This window comes from Echinops telfairi, unplaced genomic scaffold, assembly GCF_000313985.2.
Source record: "Echinops telfairi isolate 266 unplaced genomic scaffold, ASM31398v2 ScPeMD7_7468;HRSCAF=8506_0, whole genome shotgun sequence".
NCBI classification, from domain to species: domain Eukaryota; kingdom Metazoa; phylum Chordata; class Mammalia; order Afrosoricida; family Tenrecidae; genus Echinops; species Echinops telfairi.
The window spans coordinates 52,707,159-52,728,077 of record NW_022111369.1 but is presented as its reverse complement, the minus strand read 5'-3'; the positions used below and the strand labels follow the sequence as shown (position 1 = coordinate 52,728,077).

The following is a 20,919-nucleotide window of genomic DNA, read 5'->3' as shown; positions in this document are numbered from 1 at the left end:
AATTGATGTGTGTATGGATTGGGATAACAGTTGTATAAGCCCCTAATAAAATGTTAAAAAAATAAAAATTAAAAATAAATAAAACGTCAAGAGCATCCCCAAGAGACGTTGTTTATGTGAATTGTATCTATTGGTACATACCATATTAGAGTTCACAAAATTTTTACTTATTTTTTAATCTAGAAGTAACCATAAGTCAATCATGTGCTCATATATCATATTTTATAATAAATAGCTCTATCTTTTTTATAAGAATGGTATTGCTTTATAATTTTGTATATCTAGTTTAACAGAAGACAGCCGGATTATGTCTATTTCAATCACAAAGCCTCTGAAAAAGTCTACAGTAGAAAGCAAATGTGTTGAGAATGATGATGACAACAAATGTACAAATATGCTTGATACAATGGATGGATGGTGATGAGTTGTACGAGTCCCCAATAAAATGATTAAAATAAAAAAAGAATCCACACTGAAGAGTTTAAAAAGAGAAAGCAATCAGAGGAGGATACATACATCAGTACCATATATGAGGAAATCGCTAGTTAAGGCATGGCACAAAATCCGACACTTTTCATCCACTGCTGGGAAGAGCCGAGTCTCCCGTTCTTCTTGAGCATCTGAAATTTCACTTTCTATCTAAAATGAAGAGAAAGAACGTCGGTTCAGAGACGTAAGGTCATTTTCTCTTACTGGAGTACATTTGTTTGCAATACTAACCGGGGTGTCTTGTTCTCGAGTGCCATTAAATCATTCAGACTTAAAGGCCTACCCACAAGGATCTCAGAGCAGCTTCCCAGCAGAGCAGCACCGGCCCTTCCTCCCTAGTGGGAACAGTCTTCTTGCCGGGCTACAAACCTGTGTGGGAGCTAATCTTTTGGGCTTCCCGAGTAGAAAGAACTGAGGAACGAATGTGGGACGTGCCTTAGTTTACAAGTCCCACCCTTTATAAGCACCGTGAACTCTTGAGCAACCTGTAAAGAACAGTTTCTAGGAGTCCCACAGGTGACATCCCTAAGAATCAACACATTCGAGGACGGCCAAAGAGAAGGGGACCCACCCCTATTTACAGCACACCTCTAGCACCTTCCAGATATCTCCCTATCAGTGTCGTGTTTGTCATATGTCGTGTTGTGAGTAATGCAGGTGACACTTTATCTGATTTCCTTGAGAACAACTTGCTGCCACCCAGTCAAAACTGACTCAGAGCGACACTGCAGGACAGCGTAGAACTGCCCCTGTGAGTTTCTGGGACCATAACTATTTGTGGGAGGAGACTGCCCCATCTGTCTCCCTCAGAGCCCTTGGTGGTTCAAACTCCTTGAAGAGAGAGCTGGGAAATGATAGAACATGATTCTTACACAGAAGGGGAGAGTTTTGTTCATCCTTAACCACGCCTGGCTTTCTAGTCTGCAGTCGCTGGCTGGCCAAAGTTCTTGGCGATTAGACATTAAGCTGTCTGTCATTATTTATTAACTCAACAAGCCATTGTTGCTGTTGTTAGTTGCTGCAACATTTATTTTGACTCCCAATGAGCCCACGTGGGCAGACTGCAGCTTCCCCAGAGAGTGCGGTCTTCCGAGGCACCATGAGTGGGCTCAAACCATCGATCATTTGGTTAGTAGTCAAGTGCTCAGTCATTTGCACCATCCAGCCTCCCAACAGACCCTGAGGACATAAAAGATGGACTTACCAAATGTAACTGGACTTTGCCCTCACAAAGCGCAGCAGCATAGTCAGAGTGCAGGCAGATACTGGCCACGGTGCCCAAGTACTCCACATCCTTCAATTTTTTCACAGCTGTAGGTTTAAAAACCGATGTGTGAATATTAAACTATCTTAATAAAGATTTGCACATTTTAAAAAATGTGTGCTTTTGCAAGGATAGTCTGACCTTTCTTTATTTTCACCGAGAAAAGCCTCAGTTGCTCTATATAATTTGCCTTCAGGTATTCCATCATGGCATCACTGCCTTTGGGCTAAGGAGACCTGGTGGTGTAGTGGGTTATGAGTTGGGCTGCTAACTGCAAGGTCAGCAGTTCGAAACCACCAGCTGCTCCAAGGGAGAAAGATGAAACCTGCTTCCATTAAGATTTGCAGTCTCAGAAACCCATGGGCGCAGTTTTACTCTGTCTCACTATAGAGTCCCTGTGAGTCGTGAGGGGGCTTTCTTTTTCTGTCATCAAGCTGACTGACTCATAGTGACTCTTATCAGACAGTAGAACTGCCCTTGTAAGTTTCCCAGGAGCAAATAGCCTCATCTTTCTCCTGAGGAGCAGCTGGTGGTTTTGAACTGCCAATGTGTAGCTCATTACATCACCAAAGCCCCTCCCATAATGCTATATAAAACAATTAAAAAAAAAAAAAAAAGATCATCGGCAAAAAAGTAAAAGTTCACTCTACGGACAAGAAGCTTAATAGCGTTCTGTAATTAGCCGACTCATTCTCAAGCTTGCTATCTTCCTGACAGATGTGGTCCCCAGTGAGGATGCAGAGAAACCCTGGTTATACTGTGGTTAAGTACTCAGTCACTAACTGAAAAAGGCTGCCAGTTGGAATCCCCAGATGCTTCTTAGGAGAACATCTTCTTTCTGAACGATTTAGTCTTGGAAACACCATGGAGCCATTCTACCGTGTCTTATCGGGTTGCTATAAGTTGGCACGGATTCGACGGCAGTGGATTTAGGGAACAGAGCAAGAGGGGAGAAGGAAAGAGCAAGGATGCCTTTGTATGCTAACAGTCAATGCTCAAAGAGTAATTAGGGGACAAAGAGACCAAGAGTTATTAGGTACCTACCTTATTTAGCAGTATCTTAACATAGGCACCTGGGTGGCAGAGTAGTTAAGAGTTGGGCTGTTAACTACAACATCAGCAGGTTGAAGCCACCAGTTGCTCAGAGGAAAAAAGCCGAGACTTTCTACTCCTGTAAAGAGTTAGTCTCAGAAACTCACACAGACTCTGCCCTATAGGTTCACTCTGCGTTGGCATTGACTCGATGGCAGTGGGTAACACAGTCGTGCAAAGTGAGACCACATTTTATTTCACTTAGTCTTCATCACGATGCTTGCAAAGTGGAAATATTCACGTTTCCAGAAGAGAAAACAAAAGAATTTCTCTACAATCATTTAGCTCACAGACGTAGAGGTGGGGTTTGAACCCAGGCTACCTCTAATTCTAAAGCTCATATGCTATCCCCTAAGCTACACAGTCTTCACAACAAAGATGGAGAATAAAACCTTTTCCAAAATGATGCAAATTATTTAGAAGTTTCACAAAACCCTTAAGCAAAATGCTGTCTGCACCAAAAGGAAGACCTTCCCTAACCCTAATCAAGTTTCCTGGTCTTAAAAATAATGCCCGTTGCTTCCCAAATAACGACAGAGAATGCAAAGGGAAGGATACAACTGGAATTAGACTTGCCTTTCTCTCCAAGGACGTAAAACCAAGCTCGGTTATTCATTCCCGCTGCCAGATGGTAGAGACCGACGGCTACAAAGTTGGGTTCCACGTCCACAGAGACTGTGATTGGCAGCTCCTAGAACACAGAGAAGTAACAGCAGTAAATCCGATGCTACACGTGTTTGGAGTGTGTTCAGAAATGAAACCACAATGGCACAATTCCCTACTCCTTCAACGTGGTTGGCCACAGTGACCTCAAGGAGCGAGGTGAGGTAAGCAACCCTCGTGCTGCAGGCATCCCCGAGGATGGGAAGCTTGGTCAGGAAAACGTAGAGTGAGCCCCTCTGGGTGGACAATGCCAGCAATTGACCATCGTCTGTCCAGGCCAAGGTGTCCAACCCTGAAGGGATTGACAAGAGACACGATTATCCAAAAGCAAAATCACCACTGCAGGAAAGCACGCAAACGTTGTCATTTAAGCTAGGACAGGTATAAAAATCTTCAAAAGTGGTCTTCAGTACACAGTTTTAACAGTATTTTATACTAGTAAAAAGGAGCCCTGGTGACATAGTGGTTACACACATTGGGCTGAGATGCGAAAGGTCAGCAGTTCAAAACTACCAGCTGCTGCGAGGGTGAAAGACAGGGCTTTCCACCCCTGTGAAAAGTTACAATCTTGGAAACTCACAGGGAACTCTACCTTTTCCCATAGAATCGTTATGAGTCGGCATCCACCCGATGGCAGTGAGACTAGTAACGGCATCGGGGAAAGCCATGTGACGAAACACAGACAAGGTGTACATTTTACCATTAGAATTAGAATGGACTTTTATCATCCTGCATCAACTGGATGACAGTGAGATCTTTTTCTTTTTAAAATCATTTTATTGGGGGCTCGTACAACTCCTATCACAATCCATCCATCCATCCATTGTGTTGAGCACATTTGTTCATTGGTTGCCATCATCATTCTCAAAACATTTCCTTTCTACTTGAGCCCTTGGTATCAGCTCATTTCCCCCCTCCCTCCCTGTGCCCCTTCCCCTCATGAACCTTTGATAATTCATAAATTACTTTGTCATGTCATACACTGTCCAACGTCTCCCTTCACCCACTTTTCTGTTGTCCATCCCCCAGGGAGGGTATTATATGTAGATCCTTGTGACTGGTTCCCCCTTTCTACCCCATCTTCCCTTTCCCCTCCTGGTTTCATTACTTTCATTATTGGTCCTACAGGGTTTATCTGTCCTGGATTCCCTGTTTCCAGTTCCTATCTGTACCAGTGTACATCCTCTGGTCTGCCAGATTTATAAGGTAGAATTGGGATTGTTTTGTAAGGTAGAATTGGGATCATGATAGTAGGGGTGGGGTGGGGAGGAAGCATTAGAGAACTAGAGGAAAGTTGTACATTTCACTGGTGCAATTCTACATCCTGAGTGGCTCATCTTCTCCTCGTGACCCTTCTGTAAGGGGATGTCCAGTTACCTACAGATGGGCTTTGGGTCTCCACTCCGCACTCCCACTCATTTGCAATGATATGATTGGCAGTGAGTTTTTGTTGCCGTTTTCCAATCATTCTAGTCACATAACATGACAGCATAGACACTAAAACGGGCTGTCATATCACTCTAGGGAAGGGTATTAATGATCTTCCTCTTACAACGAATGTGAGTCAAATTGTAAACACAACAGTACTTTCTGAAATTAGAATGATAAAGTATCAATCTGTTCTAGATAAAGCAATACCTTTATTTTCATCGTCCAGGTTGATGATAGCATACATGTCTTTTAATTCTGCCAGGTCATGGATCTTAATGCTGAAAAAATGTATACAAATATATTAAACATTAACTGGAAGGAAAACTCTCTAAGTTCACAAAATCAATAGAGGTCAGTAGTCTCCAAAATGGGCCATACAGGATAATCTTCTGGGTTAAAATGAGAAAATATTAAAATTTTACTTTTAACTTTTCCAGGTATAAAGTAGATCTTAAAAGTATGTTTTTTACGTGGCAGTCTAGTGCCAGGGCTGCTCAGCCTTATCCTGGAGTGAAGCATCTAGCCAGGACCTCAGTTCTTTTCGGAGGGAATATACGATATTGGCAAGGAAAGGAAATGGGTGGGATATAGGTTTGCCCTCAGGAGAGAGGGGTAGGGTTTTCTAGCTTGTGTGACAAGAAGTAGCAAAATGGGCCATACATACCCCACCCCTCTTCCCTTTCGATTGTCCCACTGTACCTGTGGCCCAGAGTGTACATTATTGTCACTCACTCCCTTAGAATTGAACATTTTCACCTGCGTCCATAGCAGGGTCAACAGCCAGTCACTTGGCTGGCATCTTTCTGATTTGCTGTAGAGACTAAACGTGTTTAACTGGCATCTGTGTGGCCATTGTTATTCTTTCTGCATCCCCGGCTCCCCTCCAATTCCAACTCTGCTCTGTCCTATAGCTTTATGAAACAGGAGTGTGTGGGACTAAGGCAAGGCATATTCAAGTATCTGCCTTAGGCCCTAGTCCGTGTACAACAAAAATACTAATTATTTTTCCCTCGTCAGTAAAGGATTGACAATCAGCCTCAGTGGTCGTACTCTATTGCCATACCTGACTTCTTTTCACTTCACACGAACGACTAGGCCAACATTTTTTTTCATTTTATTTTAACCTTGTTTTTTTTTTTTTATACAAAAGTGTAGGCTTTTTCATTTTAAAACACCACGGTGTGAGGGAGGGATGCAAATAAAGTGTTGCTTTTTTTAAAAAAAGTATGTTTTTTAAACATTTGAAAGTATGATACTGGTACAAGTACTAACAAATATGCAAATTAATTAATACATGACAAGGAACTATGAGAAAATGGCAAATGATTTAATTCATGATGTTGAGAAAAAGAATTCTTTGCAAAAAAAAAAAAATTACCCTCATCTGGCAACATACCCCTAAAAATAAATTCTGAATTAAAAAATGCAAAAGAAAACTGTTCAGAAGCTAGGAGAACTGTTAGTTTAGTGATCTTCAGCTATTAAAATATTTTGTTTCAGATGTTATCAACCTTCCATTCCTGGGAAAAGTCCTATGTAGTCATGATTTAGAATCCTTTTTTATATAAGGTTAGCTTCCATGTGCTAAACTAGTCATTGTTTTGTATTTATATTCATGGGTGATATTGGGCTGTAGTTTTTTTTTTTTTTGGTAGAGAGATAATGCTGATCCCCCAAAATAAATCAGTAGTGCTCTTCCTTAATAAAATATATTTAGAGGTATTTCTTTCTATATGTAGGTTATCTTGTGTTGGCAAAGAATATTGAAAGTACTGCCAGAAGAACAAACTAACCTGTCTTGGAAGAAGTAGATTCTAGCTCCTTAGAGGCAAGGATGGTGAGACTTGGTCACATGTACTTTGGACATGTTCTCAGGAGAGACCAGTCCCTGGAAAGGGACAAAACTGAAGATGACCGTCAACAAGCTGGGCTGACACAGTGCTGCAACAATGGGCTCAAGCACAACAATTGTGAGGGTGGAGTGGGACCGTGTTGTGTTTTGTTCTAGATTATTGTGAATAGGAACCGACTCACTGGCACCTCACACAGCAACTCAAAAGACATCTCAGTTTGAGAAAATTAGAGTTTTCCTATCTTTAGATTTTATCCTCTTTTAAAGTATTGCTCCTTGCAGAGTTATGTATGCTCACTTTAGTCCTCTGACATACAGCTTCATGAAGGTTAACATCTCAAAGAAAAGTGAGCAGGAAAACATTCTCCAGAGTTGGAGCAATGCTAATAATTGTAAGAGAAGACAGCTTTCTTTGCATTGTTTTTATCCACCCAGAGTTCCTTCAAACAAAAAAATTGAGGAAGTAGTACTGAAAAATGAGGGATTAATACTACTCCATACAATTATTGGGAAGAATAAGGTTAATGAAAATGAAAGACTAACACAATGTTGGGAATGAATAGCTGTACCATTTCTCTCTCTTTTCCTTCTTTCCTACTGGGTATTAGTCTGGGTACTTTAGAGAAACAAACCCACAAAAACTCATGTAAAAGAGTTTTATATAAAGCTTAACTGTGCATCAAGAAAACATCCCAACCCAGTGCAGCCCAAGCCCACTAGTCCAACATTAGCCCATATGTCCGATACCAATCCACAAAGTCCTCCTCCACCTCACAAAGCAGATGCAATGATGCCAACTGCAGGAGGAAAGCCAAGTGAGTGAACGTGTAAATGTCTCAGCGCTGGCAGGGGTCTCCACATGGGTGCTCCAGCTGCTAAGGCAGCTGCACCCTGGTGCGACCATCACAAAGCAAGAGACCCGAGAACTAGAAAGGCAAGGCTCACTAAGCCATTTATCTCTCCACCCTTCAGTTAAGCCCACATGTGTTCATTGGCCAGGTTGGCACAATAAACTAACTCAATCCACCCCTTTCCAACCTGGCACCTGTACATAATTCTTTAGTTTCACAATTGCAATTAAGTAACACCTACACAACCCTATAATCCTGTGAATTGTTTCCCCCACCTATGAATGTTTGTAAGCCAACCACTTCATGCCTTTATCTCCCCCAATTTTGGGTATCCAATTTATATACTGCCCACTTACATGTCTTCTCAGAGAAGACAATCATATTTTTCGACATGAGTCTTCATTCCAGTTGGAACCTTGTGAAGTCTGCATCCATAAGCAAAGTCAAATCCGGACAGGCCATCCATGAAGTCAGCAACAATATGCACCCAGTTCACAGGCTCAAAAATCGCCATCTGGTCGGGTTCTGGTCAACTCACCCATTGGTCGCCTTGCCTTAAACCATGGGCTCTCAACAACTCAACAAGCCTAGCCCCTCAGGCTAGGTCATGAACCTTAGACCAGTCAACCGCTCTCATCTCTTTTTTTCCTGTAAACCAAGTCCACAGGTGTCAGTAGCCAAACTCAACCTGTCTCTTTATTGCTGCATTTCTCCCACTTCCACTCAAGTAGATCCAGGTGGCCACCCAGCAAGCATTTCAGCCTGCTCACAGGCTCCCTTTAACATTCCGCCCCAGCGAGGAGTTTTCTTCATGGTTCCAGATTTTTTTCAGCGTCTGACAAAGACTACTGGTTCCTTAGTACTCCAAAGCACTGGGTGGGGCATATATTTTCAAAGATTTTTTACAGACATGGCCTAAACCCATTTAAAGCTCAAATTTTAATGACGGAAGCAAGTGGACTTACAAACTTTCTATTTTCCTACTTCCCATATATTCCCCAGAAAAGCAACTGAGTAAATAGTGTGGCTTTATCTGACCTCTGCCTAGATAAAGAAGGAAAACTTCCAGGAGGGAGAGGTCAAACAAACATCTACTCTGTATCTTTTGTTTCTCCAGTACCCCACTCCCAAGGTACCATAATGTATTAGTCTGGATACTTTAGAGAAACAAAACCACAGAAACACATGTAAAAGAGAGAGTTTCATATAAAGCTTAACTGTGCATCAAGAAAACATCCCAACCCAGTGCAGCCCAAGCCCACAGGTCCAACATTAACCCATATGTCCAACACCAATCCACAAAGTCCTCCTCCACCTCACAAAGCAGACGCAATGACGCCGACTGCAGGAGGAAAGCCGAGTCAGTGAACCTGTAAACATCTCAGCGCTGGCAGGGGTCTCCACACGGCTGCTCCAGCACCCAGGGCTGCATCGGGGTAGGTCCATGCGGCTTCTTGGGGATGTCTTGCAGGAAGTCAGCCTTGCAAGCTGAAGCAGGGAACTGCTAAGGCAGCTGCACCCTGGTGTGACCATCACAAAGCAAGAGACCCGAGAACTAAAAAGGCATGGCTCACCAAGCCATTTATCCCTCCACCCTTCAATTAATCCCACATGTGTTTATCAGCCAGGTTGGCACAATAAACTAACCCATACTGTTTTCCACTTACATGTTTCTCATTGTTTTGTTATTTAATTAAACTTTTAATTGTGAGAACATTATAGACCCACAGTCAGTGAGATTCTATTGGTCCTAGACGCAGTTTTACCCAATGATAAGATATTTTAAAATCACAGTGCAATACTTGAATAAAAAAATTGGATATTGACACCACATTTCCAGTTTTGCTTAGCTGTGTGTATGTGTGTGTATTTAGGTTTATGCAATTTATTCACATGTGAAATTCATGTATCCATGGCCTTCAGACCAAGGGAGTGAGTCAGTTCCTTAAATCTGCTACAGGTGAGTTTGATAATTGCATGTTTCATTTGTAAAGAAACTGCCACGCTATTTTGCACAGCAGCTCTACCTTCTACTTTCCCACCAACAATGTCTGAGTGATCCAGTTTCTCTGCATCCTCACCAACCTTTTGTTGCTAAATTCTTTTATTTTAGTCAGCTTCTACAAGGTATGTAGTCATTCATTGTGGTTTCAATTTGCATTTCCCTCGTGGCCAATGACCTCATTCATCAATCAGTTTGTCTTACTATGGTGGCTGTATGTTGCTGTAATGTTAGAAGCTAAGCCACTGGTATTTCGACCACCAAGAGGGTCACTCAGGTGAACAGGTTTCAGCAGAGCTTTAAGACTAGCAAGAAGGAATAGGCTGTTATATTTTTAGGAATTGGCCACTGAAAACCTTATGAATAGAGCAGAGGAATACTAACAGACACAGTGCTGGAAGATGACTCCTTCATGTTGGAATACAACTGGGGAAGAGCTGCCACTTCAAAGTAGGGTTGACCATAAGGGCCTGGCTGGAACAGAGCTTTCAGTATCTTCACCTGCTGATGGAACGCAACTCAAAATGAAAACAGCTGCAAATAGCCATTAATAATTTGAATGTAGACTGTACTGAAGTATGGATCTAGGACAATTAGAAGTCATCAAAAATGAAATGCATAAAGATTGATATCCCAGGCATCAGTGAGCTGAAATAGATTGGCATCGATCCTTTTGAGGTGGACAACCACATGGTTTACTGTACTGGGAAAGGCAAATTCAAGAGCTGTAATGGGATATCTATCCATCTATGAGGAAACCAGTTAATACAGCTATTATTCAAATTTGCACACCAACCACTAGGGTTGGTGATAAAGAAATTGAAGAATTCTACCAAGTTCTTCAGTTTGAAATCGATCACATATGAATGCAGTCAAAATGCATGGACAATTACTAGTTACTGCAATGCCAACGTTGGAAACAGAAGTATCAGTAGTTGGGGCATATGGCCTTGGTGATAGAAATGAAGCTGAAAAATCATATGATAGAATTTTGTAAGACCAACAACTTATTCAAAACAAATAGAGAATTGACATTTTTTTCTACGCAAATGATATCTAGTGTTAACAAAGAATATTGAAAGTACCATAGACTGCTAAAAGGACTACGTAATCTGTCTTGGAAGTAGTACAGCCAGAGCGCTCCTTAGAGGCAATGTTGGCAAGACCTTGTTCTTACATGCTTGGATAAGTTGTCAGGAGAGACCAGTCCTGGAGAAGGGCCTCAGGCTTAGTAAAGTAGGGCAGCAAGAGAGGCAGGCCCTCAACAAGATGACTGACTCAGTGGCGGCAACAAGGGGCTCAAGCACAGGGACCATCATCAGGAGGGCGCAGCACCAGGCCTGGGTGCGGTTGTGCCTAGTCAGAACTGACTCAATCGCATCTATTACAACAACACAACGTGTGCTCGTGGAATCTGGAGCGACTAGTCCCGGGAAAAGGGGAGCTTGGTAGAGGGCCAGCTAAAAAGACGCAGACCCTCCGGGAGACGCGCTGATGGAGCGGCTGGAACAATGTGAGAAGGGCACAGGATGAAGAGTCGCTGGCTGCTGCAAATAGTTAACACATCCCTGCTAATAGACAGATTGGTGGTTCAAATCTACACAGAGGTGTCTCAGAAGACAGGCCTGATCGATCTCATGCCACAAAGGCACCCTAAGAGGTTTGAAAACCTTATGGAGCACAGTGCTACTCTGGCACACATGAGGTTGCGTAAACTTTGATTTGATGGCAACTTGAGTTGGACAACGGCTACTTCATATACTTATATGTCTTTTTGTACAGGTGTCTTTTGTACATGTCATGTACTTCATATACTTATATGTCTTTTGTACAGGTGTCTTCAAAGAGTTCATGGAAAAAGCCAAAGTTAAAGATCTGTGACTTCTGCAAGTTCCCTCATATATTCCTTTTGGTCAAATGTATGTTCCCCAAAAATGTCTTTTGCCCATTTTCTAATTGGATTGTTTGCTTTTTTTTTTTTTTTTTAAATCTGGTAAATTTTGAGAGTCCTTTATATATTCTAAATACAAGTCCCTTTGTTAGATATGTGGTCTATAAATATCCCCCCACAGTCTATGGCTTGCCTTCCCATGTACTAAAAGATCTTTTTCATTATGACAAAATTTCTAATTGTGACATCTAAGTTATTGAATTTTTTTCTCTTATTGGATTGTTCTTTGGGGGCCAAGTCTAAGACTTCTGCCTTGCTCAAATAATCAGATTTGAGCTCTTCTTGTTTGTGTATAGGTATCAATTTATCACAGACGGCTTTGCATTTTAGGGTAGATACTGAAATGTTCTTTTTAGTGAAGAATACATTATCCCTCTGCATTTTGTTATTCCTGGCATAGTGAAAAGGAGCCTGGTGGCGAGGCGATTAAGTATTTGGCCGCTAACCAAAAACGTCAGTGGATGGAATCCACCAGCTACTCTGAGGGATAAAGATTTGGCAGTCTGCTTAAATAGAGATTTCAGCATTGAAAACCCTATGGGTCAGTCCGATCTTCATATAGGGTTTTATGAGTTGGGAATGACTTTCTGGCAACGTTTGTTTTTAGTGTGGGGGGAGGGCTGGGAGGGGCACAGATCATGACTTCTGTATTAAAAAAAGATCAATGCCAGTCCATTCAGCTCATACCTGGAATATAAATGTTCAAGTATTCCATTTCATTTTTTACAACTTCTAATTTTCCTTGGTTTGTACTTCATAAATTCCATGTTCCAGTTATGGATGGGTGTTTGCAGCTGTTATTTTTCATTTTGAGTCACATCACATCAGCAAATGAAGGTCTTGAAGTATTTATTCAATTCACATTATTAAAGTCATCAAATGGCTTGTAATCTGCAGGAGCTATCTTCCGAGACTCTTGCTCTCTGTACAGTTCTCACTTGCTAATATTCAGTAGTAGTTTATCAGGCCTTTCTTCCTGGTCCCCCTTAGTCTTGAAATGATGCTGAAATCTGTTCCCGATGGGTGACCCTGCAGGTATTTGACATATTGGTGGCACAGTATCATGGCAACATACAAGCTACATTATGACAAATAGTCTCCAATTAGTGTTGCTAAGTTGTCTACTTTTCCCTTCAATTCTGTCGCTTTTACTTCAATTAATATGGGAATCTGTTGTTTGGTGCATATACATTTGGGATTATTATATCCTCTTAGTGAATTGACACTTTAATAACATCTCTTTTTATACCTCTTGATTTTCTTTGAAGTATTGTGACATCAATGCTTGCTTTTGATTAGCATTTGTATGGTTTTTCTTTTACTCTGATCTAGTTCTATCATTCTATTTGAAACAAGTTTCTTGTAGACAAGATATAATTAAGTCACTTACAAACATCTATTTTAACAGCCTTTTCCTAGTAACTTGTCATTTACATTGGATATCATTGATTGGTATGTTTGGATTTAGGTCTACAGTTTTATTATTTGCTTCTGTTTATTCCCTCAGTTTATCCCTTTTCCCCTCCCTTTTAGTTAACTTGAAAATTTTTAAGCACTCCATTTCATTTTTACCTATTATCATTATATATAGGTTGTAAGAAGTAAGGGCAGAGTGCTCCTTAGAGGCAAGGATGGCAAGACGTCATCTTACATACTTTGCAGATATGGTCAAGGAGGGCGCAGTCCCTGGAGAAGGACATCATGCTTGGGAAAGTGGAGGGGTGGCGAAACAGAGGAAGACTAGATGGATTGACACAGTGGCTGCATCAATGGGCTCAGGCATGGGAATGATTGTGAGGATGGTACAGGAATATATATATATATATACAAATCTATATTTTTTATCATTTACTGGTTATTCTAGGAATTACGACACATTTTTCATAGCCTACTTAGAATCAATATTTTACCACTTAATACAGAATATAAAAACAGTATTCCTTTTAACACTTTTGCCTGATCCTCTTTATATTATGGTTGTCTTACACACTACATCTCCACACACTGAACATCCTATCTGTCACATGTAAAGATCTTAAAGAAGATCTTTTAGACAGATATTTACAACTTTCATTGTTCTTCCCTCATGCTTGATGTCCCAACATTCCTTCAGGTTATCAGTTACCTTCTGTACAAAGAACGTTTTTTTTGCATTCTTTACACATACACAGTTCAAGGATGAGCCTGGGAGTTCACAAATTCTGGTTGTCTTCTCCACTCTGCCTGCTACCACTTACTTTTTAGAATGCTTACACAGCAGCTCCACACAGTCTGCCAGGTTTGTAGTTATATTCAGTGAGAGAGATAGGGTGGAGTAAACTTACTGGTTACCTCTGACTGTTAAAAGCAAGGGCCAAGGAGTCCCAGAAATTTTCAACCCAAACCTGTTAGAAGAGTATAAGAAAATATGCTTGCTAGATTCATATTAGCTACCCAAGTCTTTTTGAATCTCTTGCCAGTGTTCTCTACTAAACTTTCTTGTGAATGTGGTTGTTGTTAGGTGCCATGGAATCGGTTGTACATAGCAACACTATGAACAACAAAACAAAACACTGTCCAGATCTGCACCATCCTCACAATTGTTCCTATGTTTGAGCCCATTGTTACAGTCACCGTGTCAGTCCATCTTGTCTAGAGTATTCATCTTTTTCACAGACCCTCTACGTTACCAATCATGATGTCCTTCTCCAGGGACTGGTCACTCCTGACATGTCCAAAGTACATGAGACAAAGTCTTGCCGTCCTTGCCAATAATGAGCATTATGGCTGTACTTCTCCCAAAACAGATTTGTTTGCTCTTTTGGTAGTCCATTGTACTTTCAATATTCTTCTCCAGCTCGATAATCCAAATGCATCGGTCTTTTTTATTCAATGTTGAACTTTCACATGCATATGAGGCAAGTGAAAGTACCATGTGCATTTGAGTCAGGGGCACATTAGTCTGCAAAGTAACCTCTCTGCTTTTCAACACTCTAAAGAGGTCTTATGCAGTAGATTTACCGAATGCAACAAGTCTTCATCTCTTGACTGCTGCTTCCCTGAGCACTGATTGTGGATTCAAGCAGGGCAAATCCTTGCAACTTCCATCTTTTCTCCATTGATGATGATATTACATATTGGTCCAGTTGTAAGGATTCGGGTCTTCTTTACACTGAGTTGAAATCCATACTACAATCCGTGAATTCTTCCAGCATGTGCTCAAGTCCTCCTGACTCTCAGCAAGCAAGGTGTGTCATCTGCAGATAGAAGGTTGTCAATGAGCCTTCCTCCATTCCTGATGCCACACTCTTCTTCATATCCTCTAGCTTCTCTGAAGACTTGCTCAGCAGACAGACTGAGTAAGTATGGTGATGGATACAATCCCGGAACACACCTTCTCTGATTTTAAGCCGTGCAGTATTCCCTTGTTCTGTTCACACAACTGCCTCCTGATCCATGTCCAAGTTCCCCATGAGCACAGTGAAGTGTTTGGGAATTCCCATTCTTCTCAAGGTTATCCACAGTTGTTAAGATAAATATAGATGAATAACTTGGTATAGTCAACAAACACAAGTAAACATCTTTCTGGTATTCTCTGCTTTCAAACAAGATCCATCTAACAACAGTAATTATATCCCTTGTTCCACGTCCTCTTCTGAATTCAGCCTAAACCTCTGGCAGCTCCCTATCAAGGTACTGCTGCAACCTTTGTTGTGATCCTAAGCAAAATCTTACTTGCACGTGATAACAATATTGTTCTACAACTTGACCACTCCATTGGTCGCCTTTCTTTGAAATGGGTACAAATATGGATCTCTTCCAGTCAGTTTTCCAAGTAGCTGTCTTCCACATTTCCTGGCATAGATGAATAATTGCTTACAGAGCTTCATGAGCTTGTAGACACCTTTCAATTGGTGAATATTAATTCGCCGGGAATACTAATTCCTGGAGCCTTGTTTTGGGGTAGTGCTCTCAATCAGTTTGAGCTTCTTCCTTCAGTACCATGGGTTCCTGCTCATGTGCCACCTCCTGAACTGACAGACCGCAGACTAGTTCATTTGGTGCAGTGACTGTGCATTCTTTCAGTCATCTTTTGATGCTTCCTGCATAATTCAATATTTTGCCCTTAGAATCTCTCAATATTGCAACTTGAGGTTCTTTAGTTATTTCCACTTAAGATATGCTGAATATTTTCTTCTTTCTTGGTTTCTAACTCTAGGTCTTTGCACATTTCATAATAATATTTGGCTCTGTCTTCTTGAGCTGTCTTTTGAAATTTTCTGTTCAGCCCTTTGACTTCGCTTCTTTCATTTGCTTTAGCTACTCTACAATCAAGAGCAAGTTTCAGAATCTCTTCTGACACCAAGGCTGATCTTTTCTTTCTTTTTTACGACCTTTTTCTTTCTTCATGTAAGATGTTCTTGATATCATCCCACAGCGCATGGGTCTTCTGTCATTCGTGGTCGATGCAGTTGCTGAGATGTTCTTGAAATTCGGGGGGGATAGACAAAGTTGTGTTTCGGCTTTTGTGGGGTTGTTTTCATTTTCTTCAGCTTTACCTGAACTTACATGTGAGCAATTGATGATCTGTTCTACAGTGATCCCTGGCCTTGTTTTACCTGCTGAAATTGAGCTTCTCCACCTTCTCTTTCCACGAGTGTAGCCAACTTGATTCCATGTAGAGAAATCTGTGTTTTTGAGAAGAGGTATTTGCTATGAACAAGTCATTGATGTTGTAAAATTCGACATGCGAGCTACAACTTCATTTTCTATCACCAGACCGTATTTCACAACTACTGTCCCTTCTTGCTTCCAACTTTGCATTACAATAGACAGCAATGGTGAATGCCTCTTGATTGCATAGTCAGTCAATTTTAGACAGAAAACATTGGTAGGTTCTTCAATTTCAGCATCACTCGTTTTATTGGTTATTGCATAAGTTTGAATAAAATTTGTATTGGTTGGATTTCCTTGAATGAAGATAAATGTAATCCAGTCACAGAAAGTATTGTACTTGATGAAAGATCTTGAAATGTTCTTTTTTGATGATGAATGCAACATCACGTCTCTTGAATATCATTCCCAACAGAGTAAACCATAGGAGATTTTCTGATTCAAAATGGCCAATACTAGTTCATTTCAGCTCACTAGTGCCTAGGATATCAATCTTTAGGCATTCATTTCATTTTTGACAACTTCTCATTTTCCTAGATTCATACCTTGGCATTCAAAGTTCAAGTTATAAGTCTATTTTTGCAGCTGTTTCTTCTTGTTTTGAGTAGTTCCCTGTCAGAAAATAAAGGCTTTCCTCTCACAGGCTTTACTCCAGTCACCTCATTAAGACCCCTCCACTTTGAGAAAGAAAGCAGCTCTTCCTCGTTAAATGCTGAGTGCCTTTGGATCTGAGGGGCTCATCTCACCATCTCTGATCATGTTCTGATTCGACTCATTAGGCCTTTAGCATGTGGCAATTTCTCAAAGCTATGCATATGGTGTTCAGTGGCTAATTCCTCTGAAGTGGACAGTAGACTCCTTCTTTGTAGTCTGTCCTTAGTCTAGAAGTTCTGCTGAAACTTGTTCACTTTGGGAGACCCTGCTGGCATTTGAAATAGCAGTGACATAGCTTCCAGCATCACAGCAGCACACAAGCCACCACAGTCTGACAAACTGACAGATAAGTGATATTATAATATTTGAGCATTCTGTTGGGTCAGATATCCCATGAATATCTGACTATAACTCACCAATTATCTCCACACGTTGCAGCTTTGTTAAGGGTCTGTGATACTGCAATACTGGTTAGGTTATCTTTATGATCACTAGTCTGAAATACTTCTTTGCCAATCTCTTGGGTATGAGTAGAAATCACCAAAAGAGTTCCGCGTGAAAAACCAATCATGATGTAGCCATCACCATACCTGTAGCAACAAAGGCAACAATATAATACAAAGGAAGATTAACTGTAAATGACACTATTGTAAATTAGTATATTAAATGAATGAATTACAGAATATGATTTACTAAGGGCTTAATGTTTTGACAGACAATATTCTAAGGAGTGTAACATACTAAGGTACAGACTGTAATCTGGAAAATGTTATATATAGAATGTTGCAGGAAAAAAATCACACACACATATTTTACAACCACACACACACAAACACACGTCTACATATATATTGGTAGTATGGATATCTTTTTTGATGATTTTTTAAAATCATTTTATTAGGGGCTCATACGACTCTTATCACAATCCATACATACATCAATTGTGTAAAGCACATTTGTACATTCATTGCCCTCATCATTCTCAAAACATTCACTCTCCACCCAATCCCCTGGCATCAGCTCCTCATTTTTCCCCTCCCTCCCCGCTCCCCCTTCCCTCATGAACCCTTGATAATTTAAAAATTATTATTTTGTCATATCTTGCACTGTCCGACGTCTCCCTTCACCTACTTTTCTGTTGTCTGTCCCGCAGGGAGGAGGTTATATGTAGATCCTTGTAATCGGTTCCCCCTTTCCAACCCACTCTTCCTCCACCCTCCCAGCTGATGTTCTTTTTTTGTACATACCAAGTATAGCAGACAATGGTGCCATAGCCCTGCTGAAATTCTAAACTAACTGGGTCATCTGGGTCATTCAGATTAAAAAGAAATAGCATTTTCTTGCCAACCACCACACTTATCTGCCAGAGAAGGTGAAGAGAAATCAGAATAAATTATTCAGCACTTAATGAAAAGACCAATAACAAAATCCCAAACAGCTGAACCTAATTTTTGGAAATAGTAAGCTAAGTTTAACACTAAATCTATGGACATTTCTTACATTCCTATCTCTAAGGTCACGTGTCAAATTGACACATGAACAAAACCACACATCTTCTTTAGAAAACAATTTTATTTAAAAACAACATAATGATACACTACTACATTAAAAATGAAACCACGTGCTACTATACATTTACATACATTTTATAACATTAAACATCATACAACATTTGAGATATTGGGGTCGATGAATCTTAAGGGTCACTTGGGTCGGTCAGTATGACGCTCTGCTGCATTGTTTGTCTTACATTTGAGATTTACTTCCTAAGAACTTTCTGATTATGTTTATATTTATTAGTAATGCTTCCATGAATAAAACCTGTTTACTGGGATTAATATTCAATTTACATTCGCATCAAATTGACGCACTTCCACAGAGATAAGTATATCACAGAGAATTTCGAAATTAGAAGCCTTAGAAGAAAATTAATTTGGACTGATGTTTGTCTCGTTAAATAGATAACTGCCAGCATACATGGTAGGAGTTAAGTGCAAATGGTTTCCGTACGTTGCATTGAGGAAGTCGAAATGCATCAAAATGACCGTCCTGTAAACCTAGTGTTAAACGTGATATACACCCACCCCTCAATTATTGACGGGTCGTTATGAGACAAAGTTGTTATGTTAAAAAAAAAGGGAGATCACATCAGATTACAAAATGAAAGATGACTACATCATTACACAGCAGCCAAGCCACTGGGAATCGGCCCAGCCAAGCTGAGACATAATCTTAACCATCACAGCCAGTTATACTCTCGGCTCACACCTCGACGTTCATTACTGCCAGATGTATGGTGTTAATGCCCAAGATAGCTGGAGAATACATTTTCACTATTATAAGTGTGAAATATTAGATAGTAAGTAAGGGGTGTGATTACTAAGTACAGTATAGCTAAAGAAACGCTGTAATTAATAAGACAACTAGGTGGCAGTCAGCAGATGCTGATTACAAACATGTTCCAGTAAGGGTCCTTGAAGGAGTCCTAGTAGCACAATGATTATGCTCTCGGCTGCTATCAGAAAGGCTGCTGATTCAAACCCACCAGCTTCTGCATGGGAGACTAAAGATGTGGTCTTATACAAATTCCAGCTTAGGGAAACCCTGTGAAGCTGCTCTACTCTGTCCCAAAGGGCCACTGTGAGTCAGAATTTACTGGAGGGCACGCGACATCTCCAAGATAGCTTTTGGAAAATACGAAGATACTTCTGTGGAACTGCTCTTATACATTCTTTTCAGCTTTTGTTAGCGTGCTGTGTCGTGTAGAAATGTAAATCTAACATAGGTTTGCTGCAACTGAACTCAGGTCATGCGGGGTCTGGTTCTTCCAGTCAAAGAGGCATTTTATTTTAGAGCCATCTGAGATTGTATGGCTATACTCCATAGCTGATCTAATGGGGCTTTTTCTAGCATCACTGTTTTCAAAGGCCACTTGCACATTACTTGTCAGTGTGACTAACCTAGTGTCCCTCTGGCACTCACACAAGTCAACATTTCCTTTCCTTTCCAGTTGCCACAAAGTCGACTCCCACTCAATGGCAATGCAGATGTATCAAGAGGGCTCCATAAGGTTCTTAATGGCTGATTTTCCCCCCAGAAATATACCATCAGCCCTTTCTTCTAAAGTGCCGCTGAGTGGACTGGAACTTCCTTCCTTTTGGTTAGTAGCTTTGTGTGTTAACTGTTTACACTAGCCAGGGACACAATTCAGTACAAGGGTAATGCTCAGTGGAAGACGTGATTGTGCTGGAGAAAAGGAGTATGACTTATGTGGGCGTATTAAGAGTGAAGGATGTTTTAAAAAAAACAAACCACTTGTATATATTTCTTGATTTGAAAATGCTATTGATTATAGGATACTATCATTTAATGAAAGCTTTTTACAAAACAAAGTTATTTCATTAATTTATGTTGATTGTGAAATTTATATGGACTTCAACATGGAAAAATACAGTGGGGGGAAAGGCATCCAAGTATTAAAAGTGAATCTAAATATTAAAGGCAGAAAAAACTTGGGAGCTCGGTTGGACACATCTGATCAAGTGAAAATAAGAGATCATCTACAGATCCAAACTTCTATACTCCCACTGTTTTTGTTTGCTACCATAGGAATGAGAAGAGCAATGCCAATTGCAACAGGCTTGCTGTTAGCAACAGCAAAAACAACTTGTGGACCCGAAAGACTGGGCTAGGCACGGAGTTAGTAAGTGACAGATCATAACTTAATTATCACTATAGCTTCTGAGCCATCCTAGAAAACAATCCAAATAACCCCAATAATCTAACTGTCTTAATGGAGAATTCTTACTGTGCTTTCAGACGCGGCAGGTCGTTCATCAGTCCTCATCAGGGAAAACTGCAAGTTGCTGGGCTCTGCCCTCACCTGTTTCTGCAGGGGTTAAAACAATTACCACAGAAAACGTCAGTACTACTCAAAGCAACTGACAAATACAAATCAATCTGACCCCGATCCCAGCTCCATTCTACAGAGAAATGGAGAAACTATTACTAACTTGA

General features: G+C 40.6%; 1 protein-coding gene across 1 annotated transcript in view; it reads right to left on the bottom strand.

Annotated features, from left to right (window-relative positions):
• The window catches only part of WDR19 (WD repeat domain 19), a 96,550-nt gene that overhangs the window by 57,460 nt on the left and 18,171 nt on the right, over positions 1–20,919 (bottom strand). Inside the window, exons 7-14 of the mRNA XM_004703165.2 lie at positions 20,711–20,791; positions 18,150–18,262; positions 17,319–17,492; positions 5,147–5,217; positions 3,628–3,800; positions 3,422–3,536; positions 1,694–1,800; positions 517–639 (exon numbers count right to left, since the gene is read on the bottom strand). Coding sequence (XP_004703222.1) covers positions 517–639; positions 1,694–1,800; positions 3,422–3,536; positions 3,628–3,800; positions 5,147–5,217; positions 17,319–17,492; positions 18,150–18,262; positions 20,711–20,791 — 957 coding nt within the window. The remainder of the gene's footprint in view (positions 1–516; positions 640–1,693; positions 1,801–3,421; positions 3,537–3,627; positions 3,801–5,146; positions 5,218–17,318; positions 17,493–18,149; positions 18,263–20,710; positions 20,792–20,919) is intronic.